The 26,050-nt window shown below is 41.8% G+C and overlaps 1 protein-coding gene across 2 annotated transcripts in view; it reads left to right on the top strand.

The window, feature by feature from the left end:
- Positions 1–26,050, top strand: part of GPAT3 (glycerol-3-phosphate acyltransferase 3) — a 59,260-nt gene that overhangs the window by 26,687 nt on the left and 6,523 nt on the right. For both annotated transcript variants that reach the window (XM_006151385.3, XM_006151386.2), the window contains 9 exons: positions 11,677–11,947; positions 17,532–17,606; positions 18,172–18,261; positions 20,578–20,671; positions 22,193–22,308; positions 22,897–22,952; positions 23,636–23,721; positions 24,512–24,640; positions 25,617–25,696. In XM_006151385.3, the coding sequence (XP_006151447.1) occupies positions 11,677–11,947; positions 17,532–17,606; positions 18,172–18,261; positions 20,578–20,671; positions 22,193–22,308; positions 22,897–22,952; positions 23,636–23,721; positions 24,512–24,640; positions 25,617–25,696 (997 nt within the window). The remainder of the gene's footprint in view (positions 1–11,676; positions 11,948–17,531; positions 17,607–18,171; positions 18,262–20,577; positions 20,672–22,192; positions 22,309–22,896; positions 22,953–23,635; positions 23,722–24,511; positions 24,641–25,616; positions 25,697–26,050) is intronic.

Genomic DNA, 26,050 nt, shown 5'->3' with positions numbered 1-26,050 from the left:
AGAGAGACAGAGACAGAAAGTGAGAAATCACCTGCCAGGCGGATGGCCGTGCTGCAATCCCTTAATCCCTTCTCCTCCATTCTCCTCTCGGGATCTTGAGCATGCATGCACATGCGCCCGGCGTGAGTTTAAGCCACCAGGTCCAGGACTCGAACTGTGGTCGACTACATGGGAGTCCAGTGACATAGCCATTACGTCAACTGCTGGTCCCTCTTCCTTCTTTTCTTTGTTCCTTTTCTATTAAATGTTTGGTAGAAGTCTCTGTAAAAATATCTGGGTCTAGTGTTTATTGGTTGATTTCTTCTGTGCCAATGGTTCTCTACTGAATGTTTAACTCTTGGTGTCAGTATTAGTAAATGTTTTATTTAGTAGAAAGTTAACCATTTGCCCAGTTTTTTATTGCATTTATTTGCATAGGACTTTGTACAGAGTTGTTTCTTATAATTTTCATACTTGATTTTTTTCCCTTGTATTTTATTTTGTATTATACGTGGGCTTTTTTCCCTACCTCATTTTTATGTGTTAAGGAATTATTTACTTATTTAATTTTATTTGCTATTATTATTTTTTAATTTGACCAGAGAGAAAGGGAAAGGGAAAATGAGAAAGCAAGCTGCCAGGTCTGGGACTCAAACCACAGTGGGAATCTAGTGCCTTAACCCCTATACCACCTGCTGGTTTCTCCTGTCCCATTTTAAAAATCATGTGTGTGGGAAGAGTGGAGTGAGGATAGTCTTTTAGACATCTTCACTATGTCTCAGCTTCCCGAGTACCCAGACTACAGGAGTGTACCACCTCATCTAGCTTTTATTTTTCTTAACCGGATTATATAGTAGGGTGTACAGGTGTTTAAAATAAAAGTAAACTCTTACTCTTTTTCATGTAAAAATATAAAAGTAAAAAAGTTGATTCTGAAGGTTGATTGCCAACTGGGGCATTATCACTGAGGGGAGCCTGAGCAGTTTCATAACTCTAATGCTCTGTTAAAAATCAGGCAGTCATGACTGAGTCATCGTGATTGAGCAGTGCTGAGGAAAGCCGAGGGGGACACATTTATTTTGAGCGCGTTTCTTGTATATGAAAGGTCATGAGCGCTGTACTGACTTTTTTCCCTTTTCCTTTTATGAGCCTATTATGAGTTTAAGCCACCAGGTCTGGGACTCGAACCGCCGTCCACTACATGGGAGTCCAGCAACATAGCCATTATAGCAACTGCTGGTCCCTATGTGGTATATCTTAAGGTAGTTTTTCTACAGCAGTGTGGCTGCTACAGGGACACTTGGGAAACTTCTGTGTCATGTTTTTTCATTGTATTCACATTTTCCACTTGTCATCTTCTCCAATTCCTCCACTTCCAAGAAGAGAGTGACTTCAAACTCTAAAACTGCCTAACCAGTAGCAAGCAATTCCTCTTTGTACTTTGCTTTGTGACCATCAAATAGATAAATAAAAATACTAGGTGAAAGCAGAAAGATGTTGGGGCCAGCAGGTGGCACAGAGGTTAAGGTGCTAGATCACCACATGGCCAGCTGCACGATTCAAGTCCTAGACCAGTGGCTCGAAAATCATGCTGGGTGTCGATATGTGCTCAAAATTCTGAGAGCGGACTAGAGAAGAAGGGATTGTGGTGTGGCCATCCCTCCTGGGGGTGACTTCTCACTTTCTCTTTCTTTCTTTGTCAAGTATATATGCCCTATAGCAAAAAACAAACAAAAACAAAACAAAGAACAACAAAAAAACCCCCAAGAAAACAGAAAGATGTTACTATGTGTCTGACCTCCCAGTATTCTAATACTCACCAGTAATAAGCTGATTTCTCTCATCTTAAATGTATCTCCTTCTAAATCAGCTTAATTTGTAAGGTAGGTAGTTTTATATAGCTCTGTTGTTATATCAACAAATGAACATGTGGTTCAGAAGCTAGGTCAAATCTAGGTTTTATGGGAGCCTGATGCTTAAACAATTGAGAGGCCTTCTTTAATAAGAAATACAAAATGGGGACCAGCAGTTGGCGTCATGGCTACGTTGCTGGACTCCCATGTAGTCGACCACGGTTCAAGTCCTGGACATGGTGGCTTTAACTCATGCCAGGCATGTGTGCGTGCGTGCCCAAGATCCCGAGAGGAAAATGAAGGAGAAGGGATTGCAGCATGGCCATCTCCCGTTTGGTGATTTCTTGCTTTCTGTCTCTCTGTCTCTCTCTGTCTTTCTGGCGAGTACACGCATCCTATAGCATAAACCTCTCCAAAAAAAAAGAAAGAAATACAAAATGACTGACTCAAAAGTTGGACAGGTTTGGATCCTGAAGTTTAATCTTACCAGCTTCATGGTCAATTTGTCTTTGGCTCAGAGACCGTAAATGCAATCCTGGAGTCACAATTGAGGATATAGCAGGGTTACTAAGCTCTTTGGACCGTAAGAGTAGACGCTATTTCTCCAGTCCTTGGCTGAATGGCAGTCTAGGTTACCGAAGATGTAAAAGAGGTTTGAGAATATATCTAACAACCATGACATCAATAACAGCTCAAGGGTGATTATGCTTTCTAAGCTCAACTCATCGGCAAGTCATGTAGGCAAGTCATGTAGGGAAGCTGCCTCTGCTTGGGGGAAGATCTGAAGATTAAAGGTGCTGGCTGGGTGTCTGTGTACTGATGTGCACAACAGCTTCCTCGGAGAACTCGGACCGGGCAGAACGATAGACCTGAGCAACAACTGAGTGGGTCACTGCCTAGGGACTGTTTCTGTTTTTGCTGGGCTCATCCTGGGAAGGCCCAGAGACCTAACCAGGAAGAAATCAGCTGTGTCCCAAGCTGTAAAAGGGGCCAGCAGTGTTGTAGCGGTTAAGGCTCTGGACACTCCCACATGGCCAACCATAGTACGAGTTCCTCCAATCTCCTCTTGGGATTTTGGGGACGCATGCACAGGTGCCCAGCATGAGTTTTAAACTGCCAGGTCTGGGACTCGAACCACAGTCAACTACGTGGGAGTCCAGAGACATACATAACCATTACGCCATCAGCTGGTCCCGCTGGTCTATTTCTTGCTATTACCACTGTATGATCATCTGTGTTTTTGAGAGACATATAAATGAGTAGGGTTCTCACTCAGACTAGTTTAAACAAGGTTTCCATGAGTGAGTGTGTTTCAAACATGGAACTTCTGACTTTGGGAACACAGGTTATTGGTAGGTTAAGACTCTCCTATTGTACATAAGCTATTGTATCCTCTTTTGGGCTGTGAACCTTGCTTTTTTGGGGGGAGAGAGAGGTTTTTGCTATAGGGCGTGTGCGCTTGCCAGACAGACAGAGACAGAAAGTGAGAAATCACCCACCAGGGGGGATGGCCACGCCGCAATCCCTTCTCCTCCATTCTCCTCTCGGGATCTTGGGCACGCACGCACACGCGCCCGGCGTGAGTTTAAGCCACTGGGTCCGGGACGCGAACCGCGGTCGACTACGTGGGAGTCCAGCGACATAGCCATTACACTAACTGCTGGTCCCTGAACCTTGCTTTTTAAAAGTTGTTTTCTTAGAAGCTTGCTTTAAAACTGGATGACAGAAACACTAATATGATTTATAAGCAGGCAGTTATTCTCAAAGTTCCCTCAGTTAATTTAGAGTTAATTATGCTTGAGATGGGTTTAACTTCTGCCTCCATTTCCTCAGGCCTTTCCTATCTGGCATTATTTATGTATGTGTGATTTGCAAAAGGCCCAGGGGCACAGGGCAGCTTGTGCAATGAATCTCTTGCATTTGATAAAGAGATACTTGTAGTGTTATTTTCATCCAAGCATGGACTGTGTCGGCTTGGCCAAAACGCTTGACGGGAGGACAAAGTTCAAATGTTTATGGCTTAATTTTTTTTTTCTTTTACACTGACTTGTGTAATAAAAGGAAATTTTTCTAGAATCAGGATTTATCAATTTAAGGATTCTGGGTTGATCCAGATGATCAGGATTGGTTTATTAAAAATATTAATAATTAGGTTGCCTTAATGACAAAAATAACATAAGAACTATTGCTATATCTATACTAGTTCATCTGATATGTGTTGGTGTCTGTATTTACAATTTTTGGTCTTCTTACAAACGTGTCTAGGTGCCAAAAGAAGTATTTCCTATCTTCCCTCTAACCTGTAATTTGAAATCTTATACATAGTGAGTTTTCCCTATGTGTTGATTGAAGTAAATATTTTTCCTATTGAAAGTTTATAGTAAAGTGAATCGGGCCAGTAATTCTGACTCTCCATGTCTGTATGTTTCAGGATGGAAGTAACATTTTATTTTCAGTAATACTTCTTTTGATACCTCATTTTATAATAGAACCCGTTATCGGAGCTTGTGTGCTGTTAAGAGAGGGCTGTTAAGCTGGTACCCCCTCTTATAATAAAAATCCTCTTAGGAACAACTATCAGTTCCACATAACTTTTTAAATTTTTACATTCTGGTAAAATTACATGGGTAGCTACCATGCAATTTAATGAAACATTATAAAAACAATTGAATTCCTGTGGATGTCCCTTTGTTATCCCACTACCCTGTCCTTTCCTGGAACTACTACTCTAATTTTGAAACCAAATTTTTTTGTTTGTTGTAGGTTTCTGCCATAGAGTGAGTGCACTTGCCAGAGAGACAGAGAAAGAGAAAGTAAGAAATCCTCCTCCCCCCAAGTATAGATGGCCACACCACAATCGCTTCTCCTCTACTCTCCTCTTAGGATTTTGGGCATGCACGCAAACCACCAGGTACTGGACTCAACTGCAGTCAGCTATGTGGGAATCCAGCACCTTAACCTCCATGCCACTTGCTGGCCCAAAGCCAATATATATAATGTCACAATTCCTTCTTCTCCCTCCTGTTGGGATTTTGGGCATGCACACATATATGCCCGGCATGAGTTTTAAGCCACCAGGTCTGGGAATCGTACCATGATCGACTATGCAGAAGTTCAGCAACGTAACCACTATGCCATCTGCTGGTCTCCCAAAGCCAATTTTTAGAATAAAGAAACCCTAAACTCCTTTCTTTACCCACATAGTCCCCTAGTTTAAATTTCCATTTATTCATTTATTTTCCAGAAGGCACGTGCACTCATCAGAGTTAGAGAGTGAGAGAGAGGGAGAGAGAGAACCTTCCCAAGAGGTGTGGTCATGCGCTAGTCCTTTTTCCTCCATTTCTTCAGCTCTTCTGCATATTGGGGCATGCACACACATGTGCCTGGCATATTTTTCAAGTCACTGGGATTTGGCTTCAAACGGCAGTTGGCTTAGTGAGAACCAGCTCCCCGTGCAGAGTTTAACCGCTGCTCTGTGGGACGTCCCTGGCACGTATTTTTATACTTCCCCCTTACGTGCATGTATCCTTTATACAAAGTAGAACCATGTATTGCATTATTCACGCTCTATAAAAACTAGGAAGAGGTTATCTTGCACATTTCATTCTGTGGTTTTGTTCATTGTGATGTTTCAGAATTGAAGTTAGTAAATATTCTAAATAATTTCTCTTCACTCTGGGTAGTTTGTACTGTATATATCTATTGGTTTATGCAGTCACTTCTTAAAGGACCTTAGATTATTTTCATAATTTTTGCTATAGCAAACAATGTGGCAAAGTATTATTTTATGTCTAGTTACACACAATTTTGAAAAAAGTTTAATTTTGTTTATTTACATTTGCTACTTCTTTATTATTTAATTTGACCTATTATTATTTAATTTGCTGTAGGGCACATGTGCACACCAGAAAGAGAGAGAAAGTGAGAAAGCAAGCTGCCAGGTCCAACACTCAAACCATGGTCAGCCATGTGGGAGTTCATGCTTTAAACACCACACCAGTTGCTGGCCCCAAGTTACACACAATTTTATAAAAATCTCTCTAGAGGATAAAGGAAAGCTTTTTTTAAAAAAATTGATTTAACTTTATTTACCCATTTATTTATCTTAATTTGACCAGAGAGGGATAGAGAGAGGAAGTGAGAAAGCAAGCTGCCAGGTCCAGGACTCGAACTGTAGTCAGCCATGTGGGAGTCCAGCATCCTTAACTGCTATGCCACCTGCTGTCCCTGGAAAGCTTTTTTTAAAAGGCGGAATGTCAAATAATAAACGTGGAAGGAATGAAGAAATGGGAAATAATTTTTTTGATTAAGTCACATTTATTTATTTCTTCCATGAGCAAGAGACAGAGAGGGAGTCAGAGAGAGACAGAGAGACAGCATCCTCACCAGGGCCTTGATGCCACGACCCACCCCCAGCTTCAGCCAGCCCCAGATCATAGGCGTGCACATGCCTCACGTACTCAGGGAGGTTGCTGGACATGGCTGAACCTTCCCATGGGTTAGCCTCACAGAGCAGAACTTTGTGTTTTACTGCCACTGTCTTGCCCCTAGAAGTGCCATTTTTAATGATAGCCAGAGGGATGTGCCCTTGCCAGAGAGAGATGGAGAGAAAGAGAGACAGAAAGGGAGAAAGCACGCCCCACTGGGGCATGGTCTTGCCATAGTCTCTTCTCCCTTTCTCCATCTTATCAGGATTTTGGACATGCGGGCATATGTGTCCAGTGTGTGTTTTAAGCTGCTGGGGCCAGGATTCAAACCACAGTTGATCATGTGGGATCTGACTCCCTTAACCACTAGGCTGCAAGACCAGCCCTACAAATACCATTTTCAAATACACGTAGCATTAATTCATTGAGGCAAAGATCCTCAATAGATGGTAAGACTATGTGTGAAAGTTTGAATATCGAAAATTTGCTATCTTAAGTATCCATGGGAGAGCAGCGAGGTGGCTCCCTTCATAGGTACTTTTAGATAATAAGTATCTATTTATTAATCATAAGGAGAAAACTACTAACTTTACTTGACGAAAACTGGCAGTTCCACCTTAAACCAAGTGATCAAATGTTGGCATCTGGTGAATCTGGGTGAAGTCATCTATTACAACTCTCCCGTACATTTAAGATTATTTTGAAAAGATGCTTAACTGAGGGTCAGCAAGTGACGTGGTGGTTAAGGAACTGGATTCCCACATGGCCGACCACAGTTTGAGTCCCAGACCTGGAGGCTTGAATATCACACTGAGTGAGGATGTGAGCGTTCCCAAGATCCCACCAGGGAAATGGAGGAGAAGGGATTGCGGCATGGCTTTCCCCCCCCCCGAGTGTGATTTCTTACTTTCCCTCTTACTGTCTCTGTCTCTTTCTGACAAGTGCACACACCCTATGGCAAAAAACAAAACAAAACAAAACAAAAACCCAAAACAAAACAAAATGCTTATCTGAAATCCGAAATCCAGTTATACCTTAGCATTACAGAGAACAAACTAGGTCAGGGGGCAGAGAAAATATTGCACATCGAGTGTGCTGAGATTTCTGTTTTCAGATCTCTCTTGGCTCAGCTAAATATGATGAGGCAACTTGAGCTTGCATTATCTCCAGCTTCTCTGAAAAAGATTATTTTTAGAAGGGCTGTCCACGGTCTCCGGTGTAATTCATTCAGAGATTTACTGAATAACTTGTTCTTCCCTCCCCCTCCAGACTTAAAAAAAGATCCATACCTTGCTAAATAATGAAACTCTTGCACTGCTAAATATCGGCCAGCTCTTGGATTGAGTAACCTGCTTGGAGTGGTATTGCGGTGTCTCTGGAGCACAAGGGCAATTCAGCAGGGACACTTCTTGGTTCATCCTCTAATACTAATTAAACCCTTTTCCGAGATGATGAAGAAAGGTTAAGCCACTTAGACTTGACTGCTAGAAAAGATAACCTAATGATCGTTTAAGAACATACTTCATTGCTTAATTCTTAATTCTTAAGGTGATTAGGTGGTAACTTTGCCTGTGAGACACACACACACACACACACACACACACACACACACACACAAATATAGAGAGAGAGAAAGGTTAAGCCACTTAGACTTGACTGCTAGAAAAGATAACCTAATGATCGTTTAAGAACATACTTCATTGCTTAATTCTTAATTCTTAAGGTGATTAGGTGGTAACTTTGCCTGTGAGACACACACACACACACACACACACACACACACACACACACACAGAGAGAGAGAGAAAAAGAAAGAAAGAAAAAAGAAAAACAAAAAACCCTCCTAAACGTAAAATCATAAAATGTTGTCTTTTGTAAGAAAACTGTAACCTGACGGATTTTCCACTCTCATCTCATACAGGACCCGAGTCATGGTTTGGGGTGGGGGAGGAGGGTTGTCCCAAGCAGAACTCCACTTTCAACACCACTTCCTCTTTCCTTTCTCCTCCTGTGTCTTGTGCTGCTGCCCTTCTTTCTAAAAGCTGATCAATGGCAGCTTGCTCTATTGATACCCGCGTCAGTTCTCAGGGGAGAGGAGAGATAATGCAGCACTGTCCACATTCCTCATCGATTTCGCCGTAAACTGCCAAGTGAGAAAATCAAAGAGGATCTTCTTTCAGGGAATTTAACATCTTAATCTTTACTTCAAAGAAAAACTGTTTGTTGTTGTTGTTGTTTGTTTTGTTTTGTTATGTGTGTGTGTGTGTGTGTGTGTGTGTGTGTTTTGGTAGCCTAATATAGGCAGCAAATTCTTTTGTGACACACCCGAGAGGGGCAAATGGAGTCCTATTTATATATGGCTACATTTTACTCTGTGAAGACCTTCTCATTTGCTATTCATATGTAGTAGTTAGAACTGAGTGATCGTAATCATTTTTCTTTTTTTTTTTTTGAGAGGTTTTTGCTATAGGGTGCGTGCACTCGCCAGGAAGACAGAAAGAGAAAGAGAGACAGAAAGCAAGAAATCACCCCCCAGGGGGGATGGCCACACCACAATCCCTTTCCTCCATTCTCTTCTCTGGATCTTGGGCACGCACGCACATGCGCCCAGTGTGAGTTTAAGCCACCGAGTCCAAGACTCGAACCACGGTCGACTACATGGGGGTCCAGCGACATAGCCATTACGCTAACTGCTGGTCCCACATTTTTTCATTTATAAAAATGTATTCTGCTTTAGAAGTTCTCCAATTCTTTTTTTTTAGTTTTTGCTATCGGGCATGTGGACTTGCCAGTGACAGAGAGAGGGGGGGGGGAGAGAGAGAGAGAGAGAAATCACCTCCCATGGCCATGGGATGGCCATGTTGCAATCCCTTCTTCTCCATTCTCTTTTTGGGATCTTGGGTACCCATGTACATGCACCTGGTGTGTTTTTTCTTTCTTTTTCTTGAGAGGTTTTTGCTATAGGGCCCATGTGCTCTCCAGAAAGAGAGAGAGATGGAGAGACAGAAAGCGATAAATCACCCTCCAGGAGGGATGGCCATGCCACAGTCCCTTCTCTTCCATTCTCCTCTTGGGATCTTGGGCACGCACGCACACGCGCCTGGTGTGAGTTTAAACCACTGGGTCTGGGACTCGAACCGCGGTCGACTACATGGGAGTCCAGTAACATAGCCATTACGCCAACTGCTGGTTCCCTGGTGTGTTTTTTCAAGTCCCTGAGTCTGGGACTCAAACTGCACAGTCAGACATGTAGGATCCAGTACTTTAACCACCATGCCACCTGACTGGCCTCTCTGATTATTATTTTTTTAAATTAACTTTTATTTTATTTATTTATTTCCTCTGAGAAGAGTAGGGGGGAGCTACACTAACAAGATCCTCATACCATGATTTGCCCTCATTTCAGTTCATGCCTAACTTGCTCAGGGTAGTCCTGATATGGGAACCCAGCACCTTTCTCATGTGGGTCCAACTGTGTCACTGCTCTGCCACCTCCTGAACCCAATTATTTGAGAGATCTTTGCTATAGGGTGCATGCATTCCCAGACAAACAAGGAGACAGAAAGTGAGAAATCGACCCTTGGTGGGGAGGATGGCCACGATGCAGTCTTTCTCCATTCTCCTCTCAGGATTTTGGGCATGTACATGCATGTGCCCAATGTGATTTCAAGCCACTGGGTCTGAGACTCAAACTGCAGTTGACCAGTACCATACCTTAACCAGTATGCCATCTGCTGCTCCCCCAATAATTTTTTTTTTTTTTGGAGAGGTTTTCGCTATAGTGTGCATGCGCTCGCCAGACAGAGACAGAGAGACAGAAAGCGAGAAATCACCCCCCGGGGGGATGGTCATGCCGCAATCCCTTCTCCTCCACTCTCCTCTCGTGATCTTGGGCATGCACGCACATGCGCCCGGCATGAGTTCTAAGCCCCCGGGTCCGGGATGCGAACCGTGGTCAACTATGTGGGAGTCCAGCAACATAGCCATTATGCTAACTGCTGGTTCCCTCCCCCAATAATTTTTAAAATAGAAAATGTAATAATAAGGGACCAGCAGTTAGCATAATGGCTACGTCACTGGACCCCCATGTAGTCGACTATGGATCGAGTCCTGGACCCGGTGCCTTAAAATCACGCCAGGCGTGTGTGCATGCATGCCCAAAATCCCAAGAGGAGAAAGGAGGAGAAGGGATTACGGCATGGCCATCTCCCTTGCGGGGGTGATTTCTCGCTTTCTGTCTCTCTATCTCTCTTTCTGGTGAGTGCACACACCCTATAGCAAAAAAAAACTCTCAAAAAATGTAATAATAAACATATATTGTAATTATATATTATATATAGAGAGAGGAAAATCTAATCCTTTTGCACAGAAATAACTTAATGTTTTCTTCTTGACCTTTTCCCTATATGATTATATAATTCATAGTTAGATTAAGTTGTGGTTTTAGATCCTGTCTTCTACTTAACATTGAAGTACTTATTGATGAGTGCATTGTATCGCATCTGGATCAGTCATAATGAAGAATGCCACAGTGAATACCCTTGCCTACATTTTCATTTACTCTCTTACAACAGATTTCCAGAATTGAAATTACTGACCATCAGCAAAAGTACTGTTAGTCTTTTCATGCCAAACTGATTTTGACCAAAGTACTAGTAGCCTCATACTTGTACAAGTCAAATAGAGGGTATCTGTATTATTTCAGTCATTGACATTCATCATGAAACAAAAATGTGGTTTATTTGATACCGTGAATAACTCAATCTTTGTCTAATTTAGATTTCTTTGGTTACTAGTGAAAAGGTTTTGATACTTACGGTTTATGTTACTTTTATTCATTCCGATTGCTTATAAACTTTGTGCTTTTCTATAGGAGCCTGTGCTTTTCTTATTAAATAATTTCTATATATTAGACAACATTTTCCATTACTATTAGGTTGTAAGAAAAGCTAGGATGCATTTTTGCATAGAAAAACAGAATAAATCCATCATGACTTTTCAGATGACCCAATACTTGTGGTAGAGGTCTTTTGCCATTTTGCTTGCTGTTTTACTTTTAGGGGGAGATTGGAAGTCTATTTCACACCATTTAGATCTATATTGGGGGAGAGTTTGTTTCTAATATATAAATAAATTCTTTCACTAATAGCATCCTGGAGGGAAATCTAAGCAATAGGATCGAAGGACCATAATTCCTTCCAAATCCATTGAGATCACTGGGTACAGGGTATTTGCTGCAAAGTTATTTGTACCTCTTTCTGCTGCATTTGCTTGTCTTTTATTTCTGAGGTCAGTTTCATGCCACTCACTAAACTTAGTTACTTGTTTTCTGTGTGCTATTCAGTCACAGTTGGTGTTTTGTTCAGTTGTCCTTGTGTCCTGCAGCATCTTCTCATGTCCTAATGCTTTCTTTTAAGGTATTATCCAAAGAGATGAGTCGCCCATGGAGAAAGGGCTGTCTGGTCTTCGAGGAAGGGACTTTGAGCTGTCTGATGTATTTTATTTCTCCAAGAAGGGATTGGAAGCCATTGTGGAAGATGAAGTGACCCAGAGGTTCTCCTCAGAGGAGCTAGTGTCATGGAACCTCCTCACAAGAACCAATACAAATTTCCATTACATCAGTCCGCGGCTCACCATGGTGTGGGTGCTGGGTGTTGTAGTACGCTATTGTGTCCTACTGCCTCTGAGGTGAGTCACCTGACAATGACTTAATGACATACTAGGTTTGGCTCTTTTTCTTTCTTGCTTTCTTGCTTCCTTGCTTTCTTATTTGCTATAGAGCATGTGCACTCGCTGGAGAGAAAGAGAGGGAGGGAAAATGAGAAATTACCTCCTCGAGGGGGTTGGCTACACTGAAATCCCTTCTATGCCATTCTCCTCTCAGGATCTTGGGCATGCATGCTCACTCATCTGGCATGATTTTCAAGCCACTGGGTCTGAGACTTGAACCATGTAGTCGGCCATGTAGATCTAGCTACCTTAACCTCAACACTATCTACTGGCCCCACAGCTCTCTTTTTAAATCATGTGTGCAATGGCCACATAAGAGTGTTGTGGTATTAATTCCACCCCTTCACACTTAGGAAACCACCAGTGAGGCCTCCTCAGGAATGTATTATCTGTTCTCCTTTCACATTTTCCCCCCAAGTGAAGGTGTGTGTTCAGGACACAGTATGCAAATATATTTCATAATCTGGATCCACTTTGCCATTACAATCTGAGATAATTGAAGGATGGATAGAAAAGGGAAGTTAGAAAAAAGAAAAGAGATGATTTTCAGTTTTTCATTAACCAGGGTGTCAACTAGACTATAGAGGTTGACCAGAACCCACTGCTGAGCAGAATTTACTGCATTTTTTTCCTGGTCATAGAGGCATAGGAGAGAAAAAATTCCCGAGTCGTTACCACCCAGAAGTGGGCCACTCAGAAGTGTATGTTTGTTCAATCTAGTGCCATTACAATCACTTCTACTGAAAGTTCCCCACCTGGACCCCCTTCTGCTTCTCAGTTAGAGGGCTACCTGATGAGGAGGCAACCTCAAACCCAGTTTACCGGAAGCACAGAGTGGAGCACAAGAGTAGAAGACAGTGGGCATCTGGATGAAGTAGCAGAGGCCAAGACTTGTCCAGCATATGGCGTTGGCAGGGAGCAGCCGAGTACACCAGCCACCACATTGCTGTGGACGGTCTTGCTTCATTTCCCTGGACATGGCCTTGGCATCCTTTCAGCAGAGCTTTCCAGACAGTTGCTACCAGCCAACTATAATTGGCACATGAGTTGAAACCTCTTTACCATCCCCAGGGTGCTCTATCCTTGCCTCATTCAGATTGATTACAAGGGAAGGCATTTCTTAGGTTTGGGCAAATGCAGATCAGCAAGAAGCTCTTTCTGTTTTCTTTCACTTCTGCTGCCATTGTCCAGAGGTGGGGCATATTATATCACTTGGGGATCATCTCAGCTGTGGTAACAGAATGAAATTCAAGGTTTCACATATACTTTCCTTGAACCTTAAGCCAGTGCTCCTAAAGAAGGGTTCACCACTCTGGAGATGCCCAAGACTATCCATCTTGGCGTATAAGAAGAAATAAGGTTTTTATTTGTGTGAAGTTCTGATTAGTGCTTTCATTTACACTGTTTTTATTCTTAAAAAGAAATGAAACTTTAGCAAGTTTAACGTGTGGATTAGTTCTTCATCCTCACCTAGACCGAGGGTCAGGCACTGTATCAAAGCCACCCTGGAGGAGGAATTCTCTAATACAGAGTACGTGAAGTGCTTTCATGCATCATTCACTGATGTCCGCTTAGACCATGCTGTGGGGGCCCAGCAAATTGTTACGAATCAATGATCTAGTTCCAGCTAAACTAGCCTCACAAAATAGGCAAGTGACATAAAAAAAATTTAGAGGGCGGTTAAGGTGACTGGATTCCATATGGCCAACTAACTGCACAGACCTGGAGGTTTGAGAAATACACCAAGCACATGCGTACATGCCCAAAATCTCGAGGGGAGAAACGTAGAAAAAGGAGTTGTGTTGGAACCATCCTCCATTGCGGGGGGGGATGCTTTCTCACATGCTCTCTCTTTCTCTCTCTGATCAACACATGCTCCCTCTGGCAGATTGAAAAATAAATTTTTTGGAAAGAAACTATGTATTTAAGATAACCTAGCAATGTAAACATCCAAAAGCAAACTGAAAGTATCAGAATTAAGATTCTTACTCTCCGGACCAGCAGATGGTGTAATGGCTTCGGCGTTGGACTCCTCCCATAAGACCAACCATGGTTTGAGTCCAGGACCCAATGACTTAAAACTCGTGCTGTGTGTGTGTGTGTGTGTGTGTGTGTGTGTGTGTCTGTGTGTCCCTAAAATCCCAAGAAGAGAATGGAGGAGAAGGAATTGTAGCATGAGCATTCTTCCTGGGATGTGATTTCTTGTTTTCTGTCTCTCTGTCTCTCTCTGGCGAACTCTCTATGTGCTCTATAGCAGAAATCTCTCTAAAAACAAAGATTCTTATGCTTAGTACCACATTTTCATGTGAAAGAATTGCTTTGTAAATCCTTTTTAAAAGAAGCACTTGCTATGAAGTGCATTTAAAAAAAGATTGCGTTAAAATTGATTAAAGTGATAGTTGTACTATGTGAACGTGCTACAAACTATTGAATTATAGCCATTAAATGAGTGAATTGTATGTCATGTGACTGGTATCCCAATAAAGCTCTTAAAAAAACAAATCATGAGGTCCAGGCGAAGCAGAGGTAGATCACGACCCTTTGCAGGGCTGACCTACATGGAAGGTTTCAGGTTTGTGTCCAGAGACCTCCGTGAATACGTCAGGCCCATGTGCCCATGATCCAGGGCTGGCTGACCCAGGCTGGGGGTGGATTACAGTGTCAGGATCTGGTTGGGGGTGCTATCTCTCTATCTCTCTCTGGCTTCTTATTCATAGAAGGAAAAAATATATAGCAAAAAAATTGTGGGGCTGGCCCCATGGTTAAGGGAGCTAGATCCCACATAGCTGACCACAATTTGAATCCCAACTTTACTGGCTTGAAAAGCATACTGGGCACATGTGTGCATGCCCTAAATCCCAACAGGATGGCGAAATGGAGAAGAGATTGTGGCATGACCATGCCCCGTTGAGGGGTGCTTTCTCCCTCTCCCTTTCTCTTTGTTGCTCTCTAGCAAGTGCTCACACCTTCTGGCAATGAAAAAAACAAATTGTGGCTGAAAACTTATGTCATCTGTGAGAACTCTCATGTTGGTTCACTTAAACTGGAAAATGGAATTTTCTACCCTGTTAACTTAGCAAGTAAAAAGTTCCAGTGGTTCCTATGCAATTGTTAAACAAATTGAAATGCAACCCCTTTTGATTTAATGTGTAGGAACAAGTGATTCTCACTAGGGAAAGGGGTCAAAACAATATTTAAAAACGTGTACATAATTGATGGATGTGATTAAACGGTGTTTAGTTATTGCATCAGTGACTAACATGAAAATAGGGCATCTAAAGAATCTGACCTTCAACTTGTTATGCCAAGAAATATTAAACCAAGACGTAACTAAGTATTTACAGGGAAGCATATTCAAAAAGCTTTTGCAACCTTAATGCGTATAATTTTTTTAGAGATAGTTTTGCTATAGAGTATATGTGCTCACCAGAGAGAGAGAGACGAAAAGTGAGAAATTACCCCCCCAGGATGGCCACACCACAATCCCTCTTTCTCCATTCTCCTCTTGGGATTTCAGGCATGCACACACATGCACCTGGTGTGAGTTTAAGGCACTGGGTCTGTGACTCAAACTGCAGTCAACTACATGGGAATCCAGCGATGTAACCATTACACCATCTGCTGGTCCCAATGCACATACTTTTTAAATACTGTATTTAAAAAATAAAAGTAAAACATTTTTCATCTTTTTTACATTCATATTTGCAGATATTTTATAATACACATGATACTCATATGGCAGTATATGTATGTCATTCATAAATGTTAAATATTTTCCTATGAAATAGAATATTTTCTATGTAAAAATGCATCATGACTTCCTGACAACCCAATATAGATGGGGCATTTCCCTATTGAGGTTGAGACTACTACCTTAAACTATTTTTCTATACTAAACAATAGTAAACCGGGACTAGCAGATGGCATAATGGCTACATTGCTGGGCCCCCACTTTGTCGACCGTGGTTTTATGCTGGACTCCCATGTAGTCGACTGTGGTTTGAGTCCTGGACCCGGTGGCTTAAACTCACTCTGAGTGCGTGTGCATGCATGCCCAAGATCTCGAGAGGAGAATGGAGGAGGAGAAGGGATTGTGGCGTGGCCACCCCCCCTGGAAGGTGATTTCTCACTTTCTGTCTCTGTCTCTGTCATTCTGGCGAGTGCACGTGCCCTGTAGCAAAATCCTCTCAAAAAAAAAAAAAAAAAGTAAACTGATATATTAGATAATGATCATCTACTGAAACGTAGAATAATGGAATGGTTAGGAGTGCAGATTCTGGAGCCAGATGGCCTGTGTTCTAATCCTGGTTCACTTGCTTATTGGCTGCATAAACCTTAGGAAAATTAACCTCAGGTAAACTTTCTGTTCCTCACTTCCTTCATCTGTAGAATGGAGGTGATGATAATAGTATTCCCTCATAGATTTTTTTGATGACTAAATGCAGCAACTATAAAAGTACTTAGAATATTGTCTGGCATACAGTGTCAGCCGCTGATTCACCATCATCTAATAGAAAATCCAAGATATACCTGGTAAGAAGGTGAATAAAGCCAAGTGCATGTCAGGAGAAATCCAACTTGAGCCTGGAGGAATGACTGTCCCTGACCCATGGCATCAGGCAATCACATTGCTTCCCCAAACCCAAAGGAAGCTTCAAGTATTGCAGTGGTGGCTTTCAGTTGGGTTACAGAATTTTTCAAAAAATTGTGGAAAACGGAATTAAAGTCTGAATTTATTTTGCTGAAAAAAAAAAAGAAATTCATGCAGATTTTTTTCTTTTTTAATTTGTGGAAGGGCACTGTGAGAGAGAGAGAGAGAGAGATCACCCCCCCACAGGGCATCGTCATGCTGCAATCCCTTCTCCATTTCTCCTTCCTCTGGGAATTTTGGGCACACACGCTTATGCCCCTGGCAAGTTTTTTGTCATCAGGTGTGGGACTCCAGCAGCTTGGTTGGCCCTGTGGCATCCAGCCACCTTAACTACCAGGTTATGGGTTGGCCCTCTAGACCTCTATGAATGTGTAGACTAGTTACACATATATTACTATTTTGAAAATGGTATCATATATTCTGTAACTTATTTTGCTTTTTTTTTCCTTTCAAAATATATTATGGAATATTTGCTCTCCATGTCTGAATCTAGAGATTTACCCAGTTATTTCAATGGCTGGATCATATTCCATAATATAAATGCTCATTGTGTATTAGTGATTTCATTATTTATGAACTTTTAGGTTATTTCCCTGCTATTCCACACACTTTTTAAAAGTTCTTGTTAGAGTGCATGCACGTGCAGGTGAGGTGTGATAGAGGAGAGTGGGAGAAAGGAGGACCTCTTACAGGATGTGGCTATGCCCTGACCCCCTTTCCTCTAGTCCTTCAGCTCATTGGCTTTCATGCACTCATGCATGTCCAGTGTGTGGGATTTGAACTGTTGTCTTTGCGTAGGATCTGACTTCTCTTGATCAGCAAGTTACCTCTGTGCCATGGAGCTGGCCCCTTTTGTACAAACTTTTGCGATATTTTTCTTTTCTTTTCCAGGGTTACCTTGGCTTTCATTGGAATCAGTTTGCTGGTTATAGGAACTACACTGGTGGGGCAGCTACCAGACAGCAGGTGAGATGTTCTCTTCCATCCAGCCTTCCGTGGGACGGCCCTTGATCTTAGCTGTGTCCTCAAAGGGAGTATTTGTTCGATTCTTACCTATGGCATTACATGTACGGTTTCAGCCACTTAGAATTCTGCTCACTTCATCTTCATCTTGGCCTTTATTTGATTTTCCACCATACTGCCATATAAATTGAAATAAGCTGCTTTTCCAAAGGGGAAATGAAAAGAAGACAAACCCTGGACTAAGAAACCCAAAGGAGAGAAAGTCTTAGATATTGGCAGGTGAATAAGCCAAAGACCAAAGAAGCTTCCACTTGTCTTGGCCAGGAATCTGTCAAGTAGGGTGGGCGCTCGTAGGGTGGGCGCTACTTTCCATTAGCATCTTGTCTAGTTCTCTCTTAGACTTTCGTCATTAACACTAAATGCATCCGTGCGACTATCAGAATTGAATTGCTCTTGTTCAGTGGACTAGAACACAGTATGCTAATGTGAAAGAACACATTAAAACTTATTTTAGTGTTTCTCTGGAGCGCCCAGAACTATACAATAAAGTGTTTTCTTTTTCCTTCAGCCTCAAAAACTGGCTGAGTGAGCTGGTCCATCTCACCTGCTGCCGGATCTGTGTGCGAGCCCTCTCTGGCACCATTCATTATCACAACAAGTGAGTGTCTGCCGCGTCCTCCTGCTTTATCCTGGGGAAACCCAGCATGGCTTGAGACAGGCACTGACAGCGAGTGGGGGAGCAGGTGGAGTCAGAGTACTTCAACTGTCACCCACAGAGCAATGCATCAAAGACACTTCATAGAAAGTGGTCTAGGAGCCAGTGGGTGGTATGGTGGCTAGATCCTACATGGCTGATTGTGCAGTTCAAGTCCCAGACCAGGAAGTTTAAAAACCATGCCAGGCATACGTGCCTATGTGCCCAATTTCTGAAAGAAGAGGAGAAGGGAGGGGAAGGGATTGCAGTGTGATCAACCATCCCCCATGGAAGGTGCTTTCTCACTTTCCCTGTCTCTCTGTGTCTCTGTTTGGCAAGCACAGGTGCCTTCTAGCAAAAACTGAAAGGAAGAAAGGAAGAAACCTGTTTGTAGAGGACCAAAATAGCAATATTATAGTAGTGCTTAGTAATGGGGCATTTATGGTTGCAGGCCAGGCCCTGTGCTTTACTTAGGTCACCCCTCTTAAATAGGAGCTGTTACCCCATTTTACACATGAAGAAATAGGAGCCCTGAGATTGGTTGTTTAGGGTGACATAGTGAGGAAGTGGGCAATGTCAAGTTTTGAGCTGAATCTGTTGGATTTAAAAAATGAATGTGTTTGCAGACCCATAGCATGAAGGTTAGGCTTGGAGTCTGGAGACCTGGTTTCGAGTCTCAGTCTTCTGCTTCTACGATTCTATAATGAGCCTTAAACAAAATACTATAATCTGTTGTCCTCGTTCTCAGTCATAGAGAATAAAGGTAGCTAAGGAACGTTATTAACTAAGTGAAAGTGAATTGGATTGCTTTTGAATGAACTTTTCTGTTAACTCAATTTTTTTTTAAATTTAAATTTAATCATTGTTATAAAAGTTCTAGTATACAACTCTCCTTTTCATTGATGGAGTCTTTCTGTCTCTTCTATAGAAAAGGACACATTTGATCATTTGGCTTTACCAGGTGTTATTAACATAAAAAGCCCTTTAAAAATGTAAATGATATGATTTTATAATTGGATGGAGAATTTTGAGGTGAGGAGTAGGAGAAGATAATCTGGCAGGAGTATGATCAGAGGAGACACTAATCATAAAAAAAGTGCCTTAATGTCATAGAGAGGAGTGCATAAGTTTGTTATAGAATTGCTTCTAATTTTAGGGGGAATATGCCAAAGTCATTATGTATTTTATCTCCTTTCCTCTCTGTGTAAGCTCCCACAAAACTACTTTGATACTTTGTTCGTGTCAAAGACTAGTTTAACTCTATGGCAGAGATGGGTAAGCTAAACTATGTGACTATAGATCAAATCTGTAAAATTTGTAAATTTATTCTTATTCATTTATTTATTTTATTTGCCAGAGGGCACATGCTCTTACTAGAGAGAGGCAGAAGGACAGGGAAAATGAGGAAGTGTGCCCCATGGGAGATGGTCACGCTACAGTCCCTTCTCCAGTTCCTGCTCCTTTCGGGACTTTGGGCATGTACACACATATGCCCAATGTGTTTCTCAAGCTGCCGAGTCCAGGACGCAAATGGCATGGTCAGCCATGTGAGATCTAGCCACCTTAACTACAGACACAGGGAGGCCCTAAATTTGTAACATTTTATGGGAACACCATCAGGCTTGTTCATTCATATGTTGCCTGTGGCTCCCTTGTGCCACCACAGCAGAGTTGAATCGTCGTGACCGGGATTATCTGGCCTGCAAAGGCTCACCTACTTACTGGGAAGTCCTTGATAGACCTTGCTCTAGGGGGACAGGAGGGAACAGACTATGGTAAATTTACTCTGTGTATCATCAGGAAGCCTCTAAAAGTGATACAAAAACTGAAATTATATGAGAATACTTCATGAAAATATTTAAGATTAAATAGGCAAAACTTACCAATTACAAAGAGAAAATCATAGGCCCCTTATCCCACTGTTATCATACTACCTAGAACTAACCTTTTTAAAAAATTTAATTTATTATAATTATTATTATTTTAATTTGCTATAGGGCATGTGTGTTCATCAGAGAGAGGCAGAGAGAGAGATTGGAAAAATGAAAAAGCGAGTTGTCAGGTTGGGATTTGAACCTTAGTCACCCATCTGGGAGTCTAGTGCCTTAACCACCATGCCATCTATGAGCCCTTTAGAAATAACCTTTTAAAGTTGGGTCCATGTACTGCCAAATTTTATTTAAAAAAAAAAAAATGTGTGTTACCCCCCCCCCCCAATGTATATGTATATATTAATGCCATTTTTCAAAGTTTAATATTCACTGTTGTTTGTCATTGCAGACAGTACAGACCCCAGAAGGGTGGCATCTGTGTTGCCAATCACACCTCCCCAATAGATGTCCTGATCTTGGCAACAGATGGATGCTATGCTATGGTAAGTACGGCTTACTGATTTCAAGTAGTATATTTTGCTCACACTTTTAATTTATCTTGGCACAAATTAGAAAGGTAGTTTCATGTTAGAAATTTGACTGGGTTATACTATCGCAGCTAAATAAGTTATATAATATATTTTCGTAAAGAATATATATGCAAATAGTGAAAGAAAAGAGAAAATATGTACCATTGGTTACTCATTGAATTTCCTATATTTGGATATAGGAGGATCTTTAGGAGGTTTCTGATATTTTGCAATAATGAGTAATGAATAAGTAATTAATAATGTAATTAATAAGTTTGTGCATATGTATTTTCATTTTGTTTCAAATGTATTTTCAGGGTAAATTCCTAGAAGAGGAATTACTGAAGTAAAAGTTAATTGCATATGTAATTTTGATAGATGTTGCCGAAATCTTTCCATTGGTGTAACCCTCCCTTTTCCCCAAGCCACATAAAGACTGTTTCCCATAGCCTTGTGCTCAGAATGTATTGTTAAGCCTTTGCGTTTTTGTCTATCTGATGGGTATGAAATGGTATCTCAGTGCAGTTATTTTTTTTTTTTTTTGAGAGATTTTCACTGTAGGGCGCGTGCGCTCGCCAGACAGACAGAGAGAGACATAGAGACAGAAAGCGAGAAATCACCCCCCAGGGGGGATGGTCACGCCGCAATCCCTTCTCCTCCATTCTCCTCTCGGGATCTTGGGCACGCACGCACACGCGCCCGGCGTGAGTTTTAAGCCACCGGGTCCGGGACACGAACTGCGGTTGACTACATGGGAGTCCAGCGACACAGCCATTACGCTAACTGCTGGTTCCCTCAGTACAGTTTTAATATGCATTTCTCTGATCTAGACTGACTCGAAGGACCTTACTTTATAAAGTTAGAGGATAGCTAGCTTAGTAACACAACTTCAAATTCAAAAGTGCAATGAAGACTCTTCAGAGCGTTCATGACGGCAGGCTCTGTGGTGCAGTGGTAATGTACCACTCTAGAAAAGCCGGATCCCGCAGGGTGACTGTGGTTTGAATCCCTGGCCATGTCAGTCTAGAGCATGCCAAAGATGCACACGAGTGTCCAATGGGCTGGAGGATTGGAGGAAGAGGGTCACAGTGTGACTAGACCCCCCCTCCACTTCCCCCTCTTGGTCAGTCCCATGTGTGTTTGCATAAGATCTATCATAAATGAACAAAACAAAACAAAACAAAACAAAACAAAACAAAAATTCATGGAAACGTATATTGTGAAAAAACAATGCATTGATTTCAAATTGTTTTGCACCAAAATAAACTTGTTTCCATGACTTTTCAAAGTCCTCTCATACCAACGAATACTTTTTGCTTACTTTTGGCCTTTGAATTTCTTTGATGAGACCAAGAAGAACTTTCATCTGTAGAAGGCTAGCCTTATCTCTGAGTGGGGAACAGGATTTATTGCTTAATTATTATTATTATTTTAAAGATTTTTTTGGACAACTGGGCCCTTTACATTTTTCTCTTTTTCTCATGATACTTCTAGGTTGGCCAGGTCCATGGTGGATTGATGGGAATTATTCAGAGAGCCATGGTCAAGGCTTGTCCACATGTCTGGTTTGAACGCTCAGAAATGAGGGACCGACACCTGGTTACTAAGAGGTAAGCGGGAAGATTTTTTTTTTAAAGTTTATTTATTTCTTGCATGAGAGAAGAAGAGAAAGGCAGACAGACAGACAGGCAGCTCCAGAAGGGACTTCGTGCTGAGACCCACTCTCAGTCTCAGCTACCCTGGATCATAGGGATGTGCATATTCAGCATGGACAGGGAGGTCCTGGGACATGAACCCAGGACCTTTCTCATGTGGGCTCAGTTGCGTTATCACTATGCCACCCCATGGCCCCTTCTTTTTTTAAAGGTAACATTATTTATTTATTTATTTATTTATTTATTTATTTATTTATTTATTTATTTTTAAGAGAGAGATATTTTTGCTATAGGGCTCGTGCACTCACCAGAGAGACAGAAAGCTAGAAATCACCCTCCAGGGAGGGAGAAGGGAGGGTGGCCATGTCATTCCATTTTTCTCTGAGGATCTTGGGCATGCATGCACATGTACCTGGTGTGAGTTAGAAGCCACCAGGTCGGGACTCAAACCGTGGTCAGCCATGTGGAAGTCGAGCCAAGTAATCGCTACGGCATCTGCTGGCCTGTGAAGGTAAAATTTTGATCCTGTGTTTTTCTTCACAGACTAAAAGAGCATATTGCTGATAAGAAAAAATTGCCCATATTAATCTTTCCTGAAGGTAAGAGCAAGGTTTGCCTTACAAGCCATAGTTGATAACAAGAAGCTACCCACATTCTATATAAAATAGAATTGTTCTAGAATTAACATCACTAGTTCACATCTTTGCTGTCCTATAGGAATGAGATAGCCTTTGAACTGGGAATTTTCTGGTTTCTTTTGAGATTGGTTGGAAATCGTGGAATCTTGAGTAATATTTGGGTAATACTTGGGTAATGAACTCAGAAAGTTATTGTCCATGACTGTTTTTTTAGAGAGATTTTTTGCTATAGGGCATGTGTGCTCACCAGAGAGACAGAGAAACAGATTGAGAAATCACCCCCCAGAGGGGATGGCCATGCCATAATCCCTTCTCTTCCCCTCACCTTTTGGGATTTTGGACATGTATGCACATGCTGGTCCCTGTCCATGACTTTTTAGGGGTCATATTTTTAAATGTATTGAAATTGTCACTTGTTGTGAAGACATTGTAACCATAGAATAATGAGTGGTAAAGATTTGTTTTTAGATCTGCGTTGAACTCTTAAATTATGGTTTAATCAGTAGTTTATTTGTAAAATCGTAGTAAATATCCATCATTTTGATATTTTAAATGATTTCATATCAGGATAATTCCTTTTAAAATTTGCTTTAAAAATGGCCACCATTAAAAGTATTCACTCCCCTGCTCCTACCCTCCTGCAGGAACCTGCATCAATAACACGTCAGTCATGATGTTTAAAAAGGGAAGCTTCGAGATTGGAGGCACCATACATCCGGTTGCAATCAAGGTAAAACAGATCCTGCTCCCAAATAGGCATGGAATCAGTCACTGTATTTTTGATAGAATTTCAAACCTAAAAATTTTAAGGATGAGGAATATTTGCTTACTCTTCATTCTTACTCGCCAGCTCTCTGCCTTTTGCCCGTCTGCTTTCCCACCCTCTCTGTGTATGTGTGCTGTGTGTACTGAGGAGGTGATGATGAGCAAAACAGAGCCAGTCCCCCCTCCTTAACCTTCCAGTCGAAGGTGGAGACTGACATTCAGGAGGGATGTGGACAGTGCTCTCCTTGCAGCTCTAGTTAGAAGAGCAGTGGGCTCTGGTCAGAGGAGCTGGCAGGATCACCATTTTCTCCTTTTGTATTCATGACTGAGTGTTTGTGTGTGCATGAGAGAAAGAGAGAAAAAGGGAGGGAGGGAGGGAGGGAGGGAGAGTGAGTGAGAGAGCGAGAGAGCGAGAGAGCGAGAGCGAGCACCTTCCAGAAGGACCTGGTCATGCCTCAGTTCTTTTTCCCATCAGGATCCTTGACATGTTCAGGTGTCCAGCATGTTGCCTCTGGAGCCAGGATTCAAGCCCCAGTCAGCCATGTGGTATCCAGCTTTCACTACACAGAGCTTAACTGCTATGCTGTGAGGCTGGCCTATACTTTTTTGATCTATTCTATCAAGTAAAGTGACTTGCATTTGTCTTGGGGTCTGATGGAGCTATCTGGCCTGCTGCCTTGAAGACATTGACATGGAAAAGAGAAGCTGCCACTCAGTTCATAACTAGGGTGTCTTTTCTCTTTTTCTGTTCTCAGTACAACCCTCAGTTTGGTGATGCCTTTTGGAACAGTAGCAAATACAACATGGTGAGCTACCTGCTTCGAATGATGACCAGCTGGGCCATCGTCTGTGATGTGTGGTACATGCCTCCCATGACCAGAGAGGTATTCCTTAGATAACAACTGGCCTTTGTCACTTTATCTAATCAGATAAAGCCAAACTTTACCCTAGTAACCTGGGTGTCTCCTTTACATCATGCCTGTCTGCTTTCTCAGCAAATGAGTCATATTTTTTTAGAGGTTTTCGCCATAGAGCATGCACGCTGACTGTGAAGGGAGAGAGAGACAGAGACAGAGACAGAGACAGTGAGAAAGAAAGTGAGAAATCACTCCATAGGGAAGATGACCATACCTCAATCACTTTTCTTCCATTCTCCTTCTGAGATCTTGGGCATGCATGCACACGTGCCTGGTGTGATTTTAAAGCCACTGCATTCAAGACTCAAACCACAGTAGGCCATGTGGGAATCCAGCGACTAGTCCATTTGCTGTTCTCATGAGTCTTTTTTTTTTTTTTTGGCGAGGTTTTTGCTATAGGGTGCGTGCACTCGCCAGAAAGACAGAGAGAGACAAAGAGACAGAAAGCGAGAAATCATCCCCCAGGGGGGATGGCCACACCACAATCCCTTCTCCATTCTCCTCTTGGGATCTTGGACATGCACGCACATGCGCCCGGCGTGAGTTTAAGTCAGTGACATAGCCATTACGCGAACTGCTGGTCCCCCCCATGAGTAATTTTTTCAAAGAATACATTTAGCTCTCTTTTATAGTCAGACTTTTTTCCATAATGGTTTTATAATTGCCGTTGGTTTATTGAGTCAACAGATATTATAGAATATTGTATCTTGGGAAAGACTGATAAATAACAGTAAATATATGCATAGGATGAAAAATGAAATAATACAGTACTGCATTTTCTTGATGGGACAATGATATTTGCTGTTACTGGTTGTGAATAAAATATTTGAGTTAAAATGTGGGTCTTATGTTTTAAAACAAGTGTAAGTGATCATGAAACATGTAAAAATATTATTTAAAATTGCTGTACCCAAAGATGTGTTTAAAACTTTTCTTTTACCAGGAAGGAGAAGATGCAGTCCAGTTTGCTAATAGGGTTAAGTCTGCTATTGCTATACAAGGAGGATTGACAGAACTTCCCTGGTAAGAAAATTTGGGGTATCCTATTGTTTTATTTTAATTTTTTTTTAAAAAGTCACTGTTAATATTTGGTATCCTATTGTTTTATTTTAATTTTTTTTTTTTAAAAGTCACTGTTAATATTTTGCCTTTCATTATGCCAGCTAACTGATTTAACTTTAGCTGAGAGCGATAGTGGTTTATACAAAATAACAACGACCTACCTAAGGTAGAAGTTTCTCTTTCTCACTTGAACAGGGACTCCCCAGGCTGGTGTAGCAGCTCACTCTGTATTGCTTCACTATCTTCAAAATGTGGTTCTGTTTTATGATCCAATATGGCTCTTCCAAGTCTGTGCCATGTGTACAGCACATAGCT

Source organism: Tupaia chinensis, unplaced genomic scaffold, assembly GCF_000334495.1.
Source record: "Tupaia chinensis unplaced genomic scaffold, TupChi_1.0 Scaffold000318_1, whole genome shotgun sequence".
NCBI lineage: Eukaryota > Metazoa > Chordata > Mammalia > Scandentia > Tupaiidae > Tupaia > Tupaia belangeri.
This window is presented reverse-complemented; position numbering and strand designations above follow the sequence as displayed.